The following is a 16,921-nucleotide window of genomic DNA, read 5'->3' on the forward strand; positions in this document are numbered from 1 at the left end:
CCTAAACCCTACATATTAGGTGGATTTGATGGGTGTACGCAATATGATATAAGATCCATCTTGCCCTCTGGTAAGCTAGGTGGAAGCTTCACCATGTTAACTACACCATTAAATCCTCTTACATCTCTGGTGCCTAAGGTGAAGGGTTTAGTGCTTGAATTGGGATTAGGCCCACAGCGGTTGCGAGGTAGTAACAGTGAGCCTTGGGGGGGGCATAGCAATAAAACTTAACATGCCATCCTCCATGCTTTTGGGGGATTTCTGAATTTGAATTCTCATGTTCACTCCTGAGCATTGGAATTCAGCACGCCGTGTGGTATTTCTGAATGCAGGATCAGAGAACGTTGAGCAAATGACCACATCAGCAGTTGTCATAAAGTGCTTTTACAGATACCCAGTCTGAAACCCCAAAGAGCAAGCAACCACAGAGATGATGCACATCTCTGTTGGTGGGAACTGGAAGTGACACATCAAATCCTCCAATCAGTAAGCAGACAGGAAGCAGGTTTGTTGGTCGTCTTGGTGTAGAAGAACATCACGTGAACCTACGATGGATTCTCTTTTTTATTCACACAACATACCAATCAGAACAGAACAGGGCAACAGAACCAATCAGAACAGAACAGGGCAACAGAACCAATCAGAACAGAACAAGGGCAGGGCAACTGAACTGCGCAGGCGTCCAGTAGTGATGAAAGCGAATGGGGCAGATGCATCTGTTCTATTTGTCCCATGTAGGGAGAGGTTCCCTACGAGAGGTAGGTTGATATGGGGACAGTGTTTGTATAAAGCGGTGCCCTAAATATCTATAGTTATTCCTGAAGTGTGCATTTCAAAACTTCCCCATGGATTTGGAAGGAAAGGTCTGGTAAACTTCCTTCAGACAACTCCTTCCAATGCTGTTAGATGTGTACACTTCAGGAGGTACAGGAGATCAACTGCACACACCCTCTGATTGATGAAATACAGAATGACAGGGGACATGGTAACCAGAAGAATGGTAGACTGACAAACTGACAGGGTACCAGGTATGTAATAACCAGTAAAATGATAGACTGACAGACTGTCAGGTGCGAGACACACGTACCAGTTTTATTAACTCAAACGTTCTGAGGGCAGAAATACATTTCTTTCTGCCCTTAGAACATGTTTGAGTAAGTAAAACTGGTATGTGTGTCAGGCACATGGTAACCATTAGAATGGTAGACTGACTGCAGGTCAGAGACATGGTAACCACTAGAATGGTAGACTGACAGACTGTTGGAGACATGGTAACCATTAGACTGGTAGACTGACATGCTGTTGGAGACATGGTAACCACTAGAATGGTAGACTGACAGACTGTTGGAGACATGGTAACCACTAGAATGGTAGACTGAGGGACTGTTGGAGACACGGTAACCATTAGAATGGTAGACTGACATGCTGTTGGAGACATGGTAACCACTGGAATGGTAGATTGACATGCTGTTGGAGACATGGTAACCATTTGAATGGTAGATTGACATGCTGTTGGAGACATGGTAACCATTTGAATGGTAGATTGACATGCTGTTGGAGACATGGTAACCATTAAAATGGTAGCCTGATACATTGATATGGGCCATGGCAATCAGCAGACTAACAAAGAACATGGGAAAAGGGAATGTGTCCAATGTCTCCATGATTGCAACACATGACAAATAGATTTTTGGTGTGATTAGGTCCACATACATAAAAATAGATTTAGTTCGTAGTTCTCCATCATTTAGAACATTTCATTTAAATATCTACATTATCAGGGAATCACTCCCAGGTATGAGTCCAAATGGCATTCTTCCCTATTTAGTGCACTCTTTTTAACTAGTGCTCTATCATGCCCTGGTCAAAAGTAATGCACTAGATTGGCAATATGCTACCATTTGGGACTCAGCCTTCTTCCTTTCACCTTGTAAATAAAGTTGTGACATCAGGACAGAATTTACATACTGTCTGCCTGTAACATAGAACTATACAGTAACAAATGTTTTATTCAAATATTAACAAACCCACCCTCCTTCTGTGTGCTAGTGCTTAGTATGGCTGTTAACAAAGTTGGTTCACTATGTCATCACTAAATTCAAAACGTACATGTAAACAAAACAGGAGAGTGGTTCCATGAGAAGATGTCCCAAATGGAACTCTGCACCCTATGTAGTGTGTTACTTCTGATCAGAGTTCTGTGGGCCCTGGTCAAAAGTAGTGCACTACATAGCGGATATGTTGTGTTTTGGGACCAGGCCTAAGGCTCTGCTCTCATACTGTGCTGCCGTGTAAGGAGAGATGTCATTGGGGGAGGAGAGTCTTCAGAATGTTCACGTCAATATATTACACCATGGAGGAATGTACTGGATGTTCTGGAACCGTTAGAACCTAGTTGGTCCATTCTACCAGAGTTCCGCTGATTCGAGGGGTTCCGTGTAAAACAGCTCCTCTGCGGTTCTTCTGTACACCTTCCAGATACCTTCAACACCCAGGCCCTCGCTGGAGCTTACATACATACTGTACAGACTAGAATGGGTGTCGTTCAGCGGTGTGTGGGCTTGTGTGTGTCCCCCTGTCATCTCAGTGGCCTCTCTCCCCTGCTTCGAGGCCACAGAGAATGAGACCACAGTTCCACTGAGTCGCCAACAGAGATACGAGTGAAGCGGGGAGGAAGGGGGAGGAAGGAGGAGAGATGGAAAAGTCCCTTTTCTTTTTTACATATACATGTCTTTCTGTCCATCTGTCTGTCTGTCTCTCTGTCTGTCTGTCCATCACGCTCTGTCTGTCGGTCTCTCTCGCTCTCTGTCTCCCTGTCTGTCGGTCTCTCTCCCTCTCTGTCGCTCTCCCTCTGTCTGTCTCACTCTCTCTCTCTCTCTCTCTCCACCCCTGTGTCAGTCAGGTCTGTGATGTAGTCTGTACCTGGATTAGACCCAGGCCAAAACCAGATCCTGGTCAAGACATAGACTGGGTCCATACCCAGACCAGGTCCAGGCCTTGTTCAGGTCAAAGACCAAGACCCAGAGCTGGTCCTGGGAAAGACTAGATCCAGACCCTGACCAGGTCCAGGCTAAGACTAGACCCAGACCAGACCGAGACCAGACCTGGTCCAGACCAGGCCAGACCAGACTACTGGTATGTGAGTAGCAGCAGGCAGAGCCCCAGAGGCAGGGTCCAGGCCAAGGGAGAGAGGTGGAGAGGTGAGGCTCCATGATCTAACAGCCCCGGGGAGGACAATGTGGAGTCTTCACCCTCATTGGCCCACAGTCTGTCGTTCTCATTCACCTGCATGGAGGGACACAAAAACACACACTGCTAGGAAAGGGAAATATAAAATGAACACTGCCGTTAAAAAGTTTGGGGTCACTTTGTTCGTCCATTCAAATATAATCAAATTGATCAGAAATGCATACAGTGTAGACATTGTAAATGTTTTAAATGAATTTCACAGGCATACAGAGGGCCATTATCAGCCACCAACAGTCCTGTGTTCCAATGGCATGTTGTCTGCTAATCCAAGTTTATCATTTTAAAAGGCACATTTTTGATCATTAGAAAACCCTTTTGCATTTAAACATGCAATAATACTGGCCTTCCTTAAAACAAGTTGAGTATCTGGAGCATCAGTAATTGTGGGTTTGATTACAGGCTCAAAATGTCCAGAAACAAATAACTTTCTTCTGAACATCATCAGTCTATTCTTGTTCTAAGAAATGAAGGATATTCCATGCAAGAAATTGCCAAGAAACTGAAGATCTCGTACAATGCTGTGTACTACTCCTTTCATTGAACAGCACAAACAGCGCCAGAATAGAAAGAGGAGTGGGAGGCCCTGGTGCACAACTGAGTAAGGGGACAAATACAGTGTGTGTAGTTTGAGAAACAGTCCTCAACTGGCAGCTTCATTAAATAGCATAGGCAAAACACCAATCCCAACATTAACAGTGAAGAGGTGACTCTTCTGGGCAGTGTTGCATAAAATGTTATATCTCAGACTGGCCAATAAAAAGAAAATGTGAAGATTGGCAAAAAAATACAGACACTGGACCAGGGAAGATTGGACAAATCTAACTTAGAGGTGTTCGGATCACAAAAAAGAACATTTGTGAGATGCAGACCAAATGAAAAGATGCAGGAGGTGTGCTTGATGCAATCTGTCAAGCATGGTAGAGGCAATGTGATGGTCTGGGGGGGCTTTGGTAGTGGGAAAATGGGAGATTTGTACAGAGTAAAAGGAATCTTGAAGCAGGAAAGCTATCACTCCCTTTTGCAACGCCACACCATACCCATTTAGGGAAGATACAGTTAGCTGGAAATCTGTCTATAATTGAGTGGCCAACATAGTCACCGGATCTCAACCCTATTGAGCTGTTGTGGGAGCTGCTTGACCATATGGTACGTAAGAAGTACCCATTAAGCCAATCCAACTTGTGGGAGGTGCTTCAGGAAGCATGGGGTGAAATCTCTTCAGATTACTTCAACAAATTGACAACTAGAATGCCAAGAGTCTGCAAGGCCATCAGGGCTGCAAGTGGAGGATTCTTAGGAGGATTTTATCATTTCGATGAAAATCTTTATTTCTAAGTTTGTCAATTACTCAATTATTATGGAAAACAAGGACATTTCTAAGTGACCCCAAACTTTTGAACGGTGGTGTATAACTGAACCAAGGACAAGACTGTTTAAAGAAACATTTGTTTTTCCAGTCCATCCACTGACCACGTCTCAAGCTGTCTAACATCACATGCATTTTCTTCACACTGAAACAGAGCCGATAAGGTCAAGATGAGGATGAAGGGGGTGCATGTTAAACACAGATTCATGAGGCTTCTGATACTCTCCCTGTCCCTCTTCCTTCCTCTTCTTCACTTACTGACTCCCGCCCCCCCTTATTTTGACAGTTAAGTCATTTAGCAGACACTCTTATCCGGAAAGTCTTAGTAGTAACAGTAGTGAGTGCACACAGTAAGTTTGAAAATGACAACCCCTGGGAATCAAACCCACCGTCCTGGAGTTGCGCCCGCTATTCTGTGTCAGCTGAACTCCACAGGAACACACCCTGTCCCTCCCTCCCTCCCTCCCTCCCTCCCTCCCTCCCTCCCTCTATCTCCTAGTAACAGACCATTGTTCATGAGGGAAACATTGTAAAGTTCTAGTTAGACCAGCCTATGCTACCTCACTGAGCTGCCACCCACATGGTGACATAAACAATAAGACACAAGAGTCAGTGCTGTTTCATGAATACATGCGATAACGGAAAGCCAGTCAATCCATTTTACCTCAACTGCATAAAACTTGTTTTTATCTATAAATGTACACATTTTAATTATCCCTACAAACTACTACCTACAAATTGTTTGTCCGTGTTAATTATGTTTAACAGCATGGTTCCATTTACCATGCCAGTAATGGCACTGTCATTACAATACTTTTTTTTTATTTATATGAAAGTACATAGGTCCTTAAACTCTAAATCCAATTGCTAAATGATCCATGGTGTGACCATCTTAAAACTATTCCATATATTAACTTAGTAGAAATTGCCAATTAAGGGCAAAGTCTTTATTGTGATTTATGAAGAGGAACTATAAGGCTGATCTGTATATAAATGCCCAACACACTGGGTTGATGTAAACTATCCTAGTTACTTTAACCAGGCAACTATCTTAGCTACTGTCATCAGGCAACTATCCTAGCTACTGTAACACGGCAACTATCCTAGTTCCTGTAAACAAGCCACTAGGCCAAATACTGTAACAAAGTATTCTCTTTTAAACAGCCTTTTGATGTTAACTAACTAACTAACCTAGTTAACCTATGTAACAAATAATGTTGATGTTAACTAACCAAATAAATGTAAAAAAGCATGTTGATGTTAACTAACCCAGTTACAGAAAAAAAGCTGTTTGATGTTAAGTGCAAGCTACTCAACCCCTACGTTTTTAATGAAATGTAATGAGTGTAAGTCATCAAAACAAAATGTAATGCAGTCCTCTCAATAAAGTCATTGTAACAAACAGTTACAGTTTTTCTTAGTTACTTGAGGACTTTTATCCATGCAGACTTCCCATTTTTTAAAACAGTTAACATGCAGGTCCAAATTTTAAAGCACAGTTAGCCAGAAAGACGCATGTCTAAAACTGGGGTCAAATTGATCTCCATTTGAACCAAATGATCAAAGTGGTGTTGTTTGTTTTCAAAACAGTTAGGCCTAGTAATTTCTCATTCATTTCACGTACAATGTCAATGCTAACCACATGTTTGCAAAAGAGAAACAACTCTCTATTAAAATGTTGGCAATAACAGTAACATTATTAAAGAATGACAATGCTATAATCTGTATCAACTGCGACCAAACACTGTATGTTTTAGTAGAGAGATGTGTTTGCTCTTTTGCAAAAATGTGCTTAGCATTGACGTTCTGTGTGAAAGCAATGAGAAATTACTGTTTTGCATACAAAGAACACTGCTGTGCTCATTAGGTTAAAAAGGAGATCAACTTGACCCCAGTTTCATTAAAAGTATCTTCGCACTCGAGAAAAACTGTAATCCTACCATAAACAGTGTAAAACATGTTTCAAAATGACCCTTTGAAGCGCTGAAGGTTATTTGCTACTGTACATTACACAGTTTGCACATTAGGCCAAACTCTAACATATACAAACCATCACAACTGACAAAACTTTCCACAATTGCTATCCAATATTCCAATAAGTTTATTTAATAAGCTATCTCTCCTCCCCTCTCCTGTCCCCCTCTATTCCGTCCTCCCCTGATCCATCTCTCTCCTCACCTGAGTGGGTATCTGTGCTCTCAGGACATTCTGTTCCATTTCCATGGTGATGCTGTGGATGGTGGTTGCCGGGCGTTGGATGTGATTGTCAGGGGTGGCGAGGGCAGGGCTGGGCCTCCCTGGTTGGTTGGCTGTTGAAGGGGAGTGGCTGTCTGTCCCGTTACCAAACGCCAACATGGCTTTCCCTGTTCACAACATACAGAACCAAAGTACAGTGAGGTGTGTACGTGGTCGTGTGTATGTGGGCAAGGGTGTGTGTGTGTGTATTCTTCTGCGTGTGTGTGTGTTAACCCTGCATGGACCTGTTTGAAAGGGTTATTTGTGTCAACTTGTTCAGTCTACCATCAAAAGCCACACATCTTAGAGACTTTCCAGGGGGCATTCATTAATTTATATCTCGTCTGAAAGTTTCATATCAGAGCAGCTGTGGGTCAGAAGGATAGGAATAGAACTTAATCTACACTACATGAACCGAGTTGATGTCCTGGTTAAAAGTGCACTTCATAGCAAATAGGGTGCCACTTGGGAAGCAGTCATGATTAATATAAATTATAAATATACATTTAATGGATTCACGTTCACAGAGATAATGGCCGACTCCTCTTTCAAAGGTTACTTCTGCATGAAAGTCACTTCAATTATAATCAGGTCCTATGAAGAAATGAACCAGATGATACATCATTAATGTGGTACTTTAATAGGGAGAACCTAAAATATGTCTCCTGTAACAGAAAGTTATTCTTCTTCACATTTCACGTCTGTAGTTAGAGAAATAAACTAGGCCTTTCCTTTACAAAAGGCTATAGTTAACATTATCATGTGTCTGCCTGTGATATTGTGTTACTGACCTGTCCTCTGACCACCGTCTGTACTGAGTACAGCTTCATCTGTATTGAGTACGACTGATTGAAATAATTCTGATAATGACTTCCTGAAGAATCACACGTTGAGTAAATACACTCTGAATAGCATGCTAACGCACCAATATTGACACGCAGGTCAATATTTACCCAATAAACACAAGGCACAACGTGACATGACATTATGACAAACACCGTCTGGGATAAAGCTAGACATACTCTAGTATCTTTGGAGACGTCACTCAGCAGTGATTAGGATGAGAGTCTATATCTGATCTCCGTAACAAAAGACAAGCACAGTGACTGCTTCATATAATGACTGTGAAAACAAAGGCAATGAAGAGAGCAGCAGTCATTTGCATTCCCCACCACACACCTGAGTGCTAAAGCGTACTGCTGCTGCTGTATAATTAAAGAGGCAGGCTATGACTCTCCACTGCTGTCAATCACCGGGCCACAAAGATTGAATTCAATCAAACCGGCACTGCAGTATTCACACAGTAGCTCTTCTCCAACAGTCTAATCAGCTCACGGACCTTTCTTGTGTACTGTACAAAAACCTACAACTACTACCAGACTGGCTGGAGGATGGGGTGGTAATGAATGGTGGGACGGGTGAAGTTGTAGTCAGCAATTCAATGTTGTGTTGACAGACTAACTGGTTATGTTCTAGACACACTGCTCTGTAAAGTCTCTCTCTCTCTGTGACCGCTCCCTTTCTTTTCTCTTCCTCCACACCTCCCTCTGTCCTCATCCCTCTGTTCTCCTCATCCCTCTGTCTCCCCAATTTAACTCTCTTGCTCTTTCTCTCTTTCACTCTCGCTCCCTCTCTGTCGTTGTTGTGGATGATTTAAGTCAACTACGTAAACACAGCACCAATAATCAATACATTACTGCACATTGTTCATTTAGTTGTTTTCATTTTATTTTATTGAACCATGAGATGAAATAAAAAAAGAATCTAAAATAACTAAAAGCAATTGGGACCTGACATGTTATGATGGTGACCTCCATGAATCTCCACTGGTGGTAACCTGGTAGTATGGGGACAATCTGAGGACCAGAGAAGCTGTTGGGCATGTTAAGGTGAAGTAGTTACTCTAGCCACCATTATCCCATTAAATCATTATACCATTATAATAATGAAGATAATGCAGGTAGCTAGCTGTTTGACAGCTGTTTCTAAACCTGGATGAACAGCTTCACTTCGGAGGATGTTTCATTTTTTTAGTTTTTCGCTCCCTGACTGCCAACGGCTGCCTTTCCCAGAGTGTTATTCTCCGTCTATGTCCCAAAAGGCACACTATTCCCTATACAGTGCCCTACGTCTGACCAGGAGCATATGATTAATAGTGCACTTCAAAGTGTAGAGGGTGGTTCCTGGGATTAGTCCTCTCTGTCCAGCTCATTAACTCTCCAGCAGGAAACACAATTAACTGAATTACAGTCATCAAAGGCCATATGAAGTCTTCCTCTCTCTCTCTCTCTCTCTCCCCTCTCTTCCCATTCTCTCTCATTTCTCTCTGTCTCACTCTCTCCTCTCCCATTTCTCCCTCCTCTCTCATTTCTCTCTCCTCTCTCTGTCTCTCTCTCCTCTTTCTCCTGTCTTGCTCTTCTTATGTCTCTCACTTTTCTCTGGTATGTTGAGTGTACTAGGCCTGTTCAGTTCAGATACTGGAGTCTGAAACTCTTTTAAAATATGCTTTTATTTGGATCTGGTAGTTAAGTCCACTCACCAGATGTCCCAGATAAATGGTGAAGTATTTTGGCTTTGTCAGGGGACACTTCTACCTCTGTTGCCTAGCAGGCAGGACTCACTACTCATTAGGTACATAACTGTACCGTTTAGAACAGAGGTATGTAACTGGACTGCTTAGAACAGAGGTATGCATCTGTTCTCCTTAGAACAAAGGTATGCATCTGTACTGCTTAAAACAGAGGTATGTAACTGTACTGCTTAGAACAGAGGTATGTAACTATACCGCTTAGAACAGAGGTATGTAACTGTACTGCTTAGAACAGAGGTATGTAACTGTACTGCTTAGAACAGAGGTATGTAACTATACCGCTTAGAACAGAGGTATGCATCTGTAATCATGAGAACAGAGGTATGTAACTGTACTGCTTAGAACAGAGGTATGTATCTGCCCTCCTTAGAACAGAGGTATGTAACTGTACTCATTAGAACAGAGGTATGCATCTGTACCCCTTAGAACACAGGTATATTAAGTCCCGCGAGCACGTTGAAGTGCATCAGAGGTTAAATACTCATGAACTAACCACTAATTCTACTCTGAATTTCCGATTTTTGTGTGTAATTCCTGCTTCCACTTTTGTTATTTATTATAGCTTACATATTCCCCACTGGCTCTGGCAATGTAAACAAATGTTTCTCATGCCAATAAAGCTCTTTAAATATGGATGTATTTATTTGACTATTGTTTGTTTTCGATCCAAAACCTCTTTCCCTGAATCACTGTGTGTGCTTTGAGTTCCTCCTGAAACCCAGTGGCTGACTGATAAGGGTTTTACACCCCGAGGATGCTCCTCAACCGCACCCTGTCCTCATTCATCCAATGCACTATGCCCAACCAGGGGCCTGGGGGTTCTAGGGCACTGTCCAGGGGATAGGTCGCCATTCGGGCCTTGGCATGAATGTGTCTCTCATTAGGTGATAGTATGATCCAGACCACTGGGCCGTGAACTGAACACCGCCATTAGAAACGTGTTCATCCTGATCATGACTGCTAGTGTGCCATTATCAGCCATTAGAGAAATAGAAGGGGAAGGGGGGACAGAGAGAGAGAAGGGGGAGGGGAGAGAGAATAGGGGAGTGAGAGGCAGCGATGGAAGGGAGAGTCAGAATGAGGGAAAGATGATGGAGGGAAGACAGGAAAGACAGATTTACTGTCTTTTTTAGGAGAATGGAAGACAGATTGTGAGGTCTCTCTAATGTCTCAGTTGTTTAAGGAACTATTGTAAACTCTCTTATGAGCATTATCCTGCTGTATGCAACTATTTTCAGCATTATCCTGCTGTATGCGACAATTCTTTCAGCATTATCAAGCTGCATGCAACTCTCTTCTCACCATTATTCTATTATATGCAACCCTCTGCCCAGCATTATCCAACCATAGGTAACTTTCTTTTAGAATTTTGCTAATGTATGCAACTCTCTTTATAGCATTATCCTAAACAGTAGTTCTCAACATTTTCCAGTTACTGTACCACCAACAGATATTTGCTCTGCTTGGAGCACCCCTCAAGTACCCCCTCATACTAATTTTACTATTAAGACTATGGTGTCATTATTGTTTTCAAGTTCTTCTATTGTATTCAATTCTCTTTTTACAATGATCCTACCACATGCAACTCTCCTCAGCATTATTCCACTGTATGAAACTCCCCAGCATTTTCATATTATATGCCTTATACTGTATATAACTGTTCATTATCCTACTGTATGCTGCTCTCTTCTCTGCATTATCTGAATGTCTGCAAAGAAAACCACACCACGTTGATGAAGTACTGATGAGGTGTAGTGAGAGACAGATTTGCGTCTGCACTGACACCAGTTTATCATATAGCATTGTGAAGTCACGTCTGAAACACCAGTTTATCATATAGCATTGTGAGGTCATGTCTGAAACACCAGTTTATCATATAGCATTGTGAGGTCACGTCTGAAACACCAGTTTATCATATAGCATTGTGAGGTCATGTCTGAAACACCAGTTTATCACATAGCATTGTGAGGTCATGTCTGAAACACCAGTTTATCATATAGCATTGTGAAGTCACGTCTGAAACACCAGTTTATCATATAGCATTGTGAGGTCATGTCTTAAACACCAGTTTATCATATAGCATTGTGAGGTCATGTCTGAAACACCAGTTTATCATATAGCATTGTGAGGTCATGTCTGAAACACCAGTTTATCACATAGCATTGTGAGGTCATGTCTGAAACACCAGTTTATCATATAGCATTGTGAGGTCATGTCTGAAACACCAGTTTATCATATAGCATGGTGAGGTCATGTCTTAAACACCAGTTTATCATATAGCATTGTGAGGTCATGTCTGAAACACCAGTTTATCATATAGCATTGTGAGGTCATGTCTGAAACACCAGTTTATCATATAGCATGGTGAGGTCACGTCTGAAACACCAGTTTATCATATAGCATGGTGAGGTCATGTCTGAAACTCCAGTTTATCATATAGCATGGTGAGGTCATGTCTGAAACTCCAGTTTATCATATAGCACGGAGAGGTCAAACTGTCTATCATGATGATGTGTTCTGTCTGACCGCAACACTAGTTTACAATGATTGTCATAGCAACTGACTGTGTTGCTAGTTAAGCTGCAGATACATTTAAAGTATGTTGTTGGCAATGTTACAACGGTAACTGCAGCCACAGATGATCTACTACAGTGGGTGGAGTGGCCCTGTCACTCACTGAGGCAGACGTTGTCATGGAAATACTCTAGGAAGTCATGGCACTGCTCTCGGTGGTTGCCAGAGGCGGAGCAGGAACACCACGGACCCACGTTGGATGTACTGTTATCCAGGTAGTTAGGAGTTATGGTACTGCCTGTGGAGAGAGAGGAGGGAGGGAGGGAGGGAGGGTGAGGGAGGGGTAAGGATATTGGAGGGAGGGTTGAGTAACAAGAAGACAGAAGATGGGTTTGGCCAGGGAGTGGGAGGTAAGGGGGTGGAGGGATGGAGGAAGGACAGGGAGGTGGAGGGAGCGGGTGGTGGAGGGAGGAGGGACAGGGAGGTGGAGGGGGGGGTGTATGGGTTAGGGGAAGGGGAAGGAGGAGGGACAGGGAGGTGGAGGGAGCGGGAGGTGGAGGGAGGAGGGACAGGGAGGTGGGGGGGGGGTGTATGGGTTAGGGGAAGGAGGAGGGACAGGGAGGTGGAGGGGGGAGGTGGATGAGTTAGGGGCAGGAGGAGGGACAGGGAGGTGGAGGGAGGGGGAGGTGGATGAGTTAGGGGCAGGAGGAGGGACAGGGAGGTGGAGGGAGGAGGGACAGGGAGGTGGAGGGTAGAAAAACAAATATTGAATTGAAATAGAAAATCCATTTTGTCACAGTGAAATGGGGAAACTAAATGGTACATGACATCAAGATGAGGCTCCCCGACAAACATTCCCATTTACATTTCAAAATACACCAACAGTCTTAACAAACAGAACCTGGGGCGCACTGTTTACACACAACCAATGAAATTACAACGTTCACATTTATTCAGACACTAAAGCACCCGGTAAAGCACGCCAGGAGAATGGATCTGTTGGCATTCAAAGACCCAAAAGCCCACTGCATTACTTATCTCTCGGTTTGGACGTTCACTGGGTTGTTTTGGGCTGGGTGCACCAAATATAGTACACTACTTTAGACCAGAGCCCATAGCACACTATCACCTATGTAGCACACTGCTTTAGACCAGAGTCCATAGCACACTATCACCTATGTAGCACACTGCTTTAGACCAGAGTCCATAGGGAGTAGATGTGTTGATGTAGAGTCCTCTCAGGGCTGTTGTATGGGGAATGAATGAAGCTTTATTTTGTGTCAGAGAATCTTGTAGTAGTACCTTTTTCAGAAATTGCAGCACTTTGAGGCGCTAGTGTGGCCCAAAAACTAAAACTACCCATTTACCTCCATCGATTTCTCTCTGGTCCCTGAGCACAAAACAACAGCAAGCCTCTCTCAGAACCTCGCAAGGCTCTCTCAGTCTTCTGCTATGGGAGATGTCTGGTACAATCACTAGGACACTGTTTCCCATTTCTCCTTTCTTTATTATTCTTTATTATTGTAGCTCTTTTCCTCTCCCTCCATTTCCCTCCTTCCCTCGACTGCCACCTCTCTGCATCACTCTTTCCTCCCTCCTCCATCACTCTTTCCTCCCTCCTCCATCACTCTTTCCTTCCTCCTCCATCACTCTTTCCTTCCTCCTCCATCACTCTTTCCTTCCTCCTCCATCACTCTTTCCTTCCTCCTCCATCACTCTTTCCTTCCTCCTCCATCACTCTTTCCTTCCTCCATTTCCCTCTTTCCTTCCTCCTCCATCACTCTTTCCTTCCTCCTCCATCACTCTTTCCTCCCTCCTCCATCACTCTTTCCTTCCTCCTCCATCACTCTTTCCTTCCTCCTCCATCACTCTTTCCTCCCTCCTCCATCACTCATTCCTTCCTCCTCCATCACTCTTTCCTCCCTCCTCCATCACTCTTTCCTCCCTCCTCCATCGCTCTTTCCTTCCTCCTCCATAACTCTTTCCTTTTCACTCTCGCCATCTTTCTCTCCTAGGTTTTTTCTCTGTCCACCTCCCTCCAGGTGTCCTTTCCATGTCCCTCTCCCTCTCTCCTGTCTCTTCTGCCGTCTCCATTTCGATCAGATGTCATCCATAATTGCGCAGGCATGAGGAAACTGGAGAGCAGGGGACTAGTTAGTCCTTATCTTACAGTCAGAGTACAGTATCAGTAGTTACCTTAGATACAGTTGTGCTCAAATGTTTGCATACCCTTGGAGAATTGATAATATACAGCTCTGGATTTTTTTTTTATAAGAGACCACTGCACGTTTTTCTTTTCTTTCCATTAAAGTTGAAAAGGAAGGTTTTGAGTGAGGAACAGGAGCGTTCAATTTGCAGTGGTCTCTTAATTTTAGCCCTTCTGTTCCTCACTCAAAACTTTCCTTTTCTACTTTTTTGAAAAGGAAAGAAAAAGATGCAGTGGTCTTAAAAAAAATTCCCGAGCTGTATGTACCATTTGTAAAGAAAACATGAGTGAGCAGGCAAAACCCCTCTTATTTCTTATGGGATTCACATTCAACTGTATTATAACAGAATGGCACAATCATAAAACAGAACATGGCAACAAAGAAAAAACTGAACTGACCCCTGTTCAAAAGTCTGCATACCCTTAGTTCTTAATACTGTGTATTGCCCCCTTTAGCACCAAGGACAGCGTACAGTCTTTTGTAATAGTTGTCGATGAGTACCCAAATTCTAGCAGGTAGTATAGCTGCCCATTCGTCTTGGCAAAATGACTCATGCAAAGTCTTTGGTCGTCTTGCATGAACCGCACGTTTGAGATCTCCCCAGAGTGGCTAGGTGATATTAAGGTCAGGAGATGGTGATGGCCACTCCAGAACCTTCAGCTTTTTCTGCTGGAGCGTCAACTTGGCCTTGTGCTTAGGGTCCTTGTTGTGCTGGAAATTTCAAGAGCGTCCCATGCGCAGCTTTCGTGTAGAAGAATTCAAATTGTCTGCCAGTATTTTCTGATAACATGCTGCATTCATCTTACCATCAATTTTCACAAGATTCCTCGTGCCTTTAGAGCTCACACACCCCAAAAACATCAGTAAGCCACCACCATGCTTCACAGTGGGGATGGTATTCTGTTCACTAAAGACCTTGTTGACCCCTCTCCAAACATAGCACTTATGGTTGTGACCATAAAGCTCTATTTTGGTCTCGTCACTAAAAATTACAGTGTGCCAGAAGCTGTGAGGAGTGTCATGGCGTTGTCGGGCATATTGTAACCAGGCCTTTTTGTGGCATTGGCGCAGTAAAAGCTTTTTTCTGGCAACTCAACCATGCAGTTCATTTTGGTTCAAATATTGTCATATTGTGCTCCTTGAAACAACCACACCGTCTTTTTCCAAAGCAGCCTGTATTTCTCTTGAGCAGACCTGGGTAAGATAAGGCCCCCGGGCCGGATCTGCCCCGTTGAGTCATTCTATCCGGCCCACGATACATCCAAAACTTTTAAAATAATAAAAAATAAAAAATACCTGACGAGGTTTGCAGATTTTTTAGGCATGTTGGTTAAAAAAGTAATCTGGCCCACGATGCTCTCTGGCATTTTCAGTTTGGCCCCCCAGTGAAAAATATTGCCCACCTCTGCTCTTGAGGTTACCTGTGGGTTTTTCTTTGTATCCTTAAAAATTATTCTGGGAGTTTTGGCTAAAATCTTGGTCTACCTGACCTTGGCTTGGTATCAAGAGATCCTGAAATTCTCCACTTTTTAATAAGTGATTGAACTGTACTGGCTGGCATTTGCAAGGCTTTGGATATCTTTTATATCCTTTTCCATCTTTATAAAGTTCCATTACCTTGTTGTGGAGGTATTTTCTTCTCCCCATGGCTCCATATCTAGTCTGCTCAGTGCATCCAAGTGAGAGCAATCAAACTCATTGACTATTTATACACAGATACTAATTGCAATTTAAAAAGGCACATGTGTGGGAAATTCACCTTTAATTGACATGTTCACCTGTGTGTGTCACCTTGTGTGTCTGTAACAAGGCCAAACATTCAAGGGTATGTAAACTTTTGATCAGGGCCATTTGGGTGATTTCTGTTATCAGTATGATTTAAAAAGGAGTCAAACAACTATGTGATAATTAATGGCTTCAGATGATCACTATCCTTAAATAAAATACTTTATTTGCATGATCAGTCACATTTTCAAAATCAATGCCAAAATTTTACATTTTCTGCCAGGGTATGCAAATTTATGAGCACAACCGTTACTATATACAGTATCTGAGGTATTTTGGTGTTACCTATGAGGCCGGTGCATGCTAGAAGGGTATAGAGTGTATCTTGTTACCCATGAGGCCTGTGTAGGCTAGAAGGGTATAGAGTGTATCTTGTTACCCATGAGGCCTGTGTAGGCTAGAAGGGTATAGAGTGTATTTTGTTACCCATGAGGCCGGTGTAGGCTAGAAGGGTACAGAGTGTATTTTGTTATCCATGAGGCCTGTGTAGGCTAGAAGGGTACAGAGTGTATTTTGTTACCCATGAGGCATGTGTAGGCTAGAAGGGTATAGAGTGTATTTTGTTACCCATGAGGCCAGTGTAGGCTAGAAGGGTACAGAGTGTATTTTGTTACCCATGAGGCCGGTGTAGGCTAGAAGGGTATAGAGTGTATCTTGTTACCCATGAGGCCTGTGTAGGCTAGAAGGGTACAGAGTGTATTTTGTTACCCATGAGGCCGGTGTAGGCTAGAAGACAGGCTGCTTGGTTGTCCTGTTTGCAGCCACTGGCAGAGTGGTCCGATGGCTGGCAGTCATACTGGAACTGAGCCCAACGAGACCTGGGGGGATGAGGACACAGAACATCAGTTACCTCCGCATGGCTCGGCGTGGCTCTCTTAGAGGCACTGCCAATACACCCCCCCCCTCCCCCCCCACACACACACACACATGCACACACATAAAACGCATGGCCTCAGCACACCACTGAATGTGCTC

General features: G+C 43.3%; 1 protein-coding gene across 2 annotated transcripts in view; it reads right to left on the bottom strand.

Moving 5' to 3' along the window:
- Nucleotides 1-2,815: 2,815 nt before the first annotated feature.
- The window catches only part of gfra4a (GDNF family receptor alpha 4a), a 174,346-nt gene continuing 160,240 nt past the window's right edge, over nucleotides 2,816-16,921 (bottom strand). For both annotated transcript variants that reach the window (XM_010879402.4, XM_034297227.1), the window contains exons 6-9: nucleotides 16,655-16,764; nucleotides 12,118-12,252; nucleotides 6,794-6,978; nucleotides 2,816-3,285 (exon numbers count right to left, since the gene is read on the bottom strand). In XM_010879402.4, the coding sequence (XP_010877704.2) occupies nucleotides 3,130-3,285; nucleotides 6,794-6,978; nucleotides 12,118-12,252; nucleotides 16,655-16,764 (586 nt within the window). In that variant the 3' untranslated portion in view covers nucleotides 2,816-3,129. The remainder of the gene's footprint in view (nucleotides 3,286-6,793; nucleotides 6,979-12,117; nucleotides 12,253-16,654; nucleotides 16,765-16,921) is intronic.

Source organism: Esox lucius, chromosome 15, assembly GCF_011004845.1.
Source record: "Esox lucius isolate fEsoLuc1 chromosome 15, fEsoLuc1.pri, whole genome shotgun sequence".
NCBI lineage: Eukaryota > Metazoa > Chordata > Actinopteri > Esociformes > Esocidae > Esox > Esox lucius.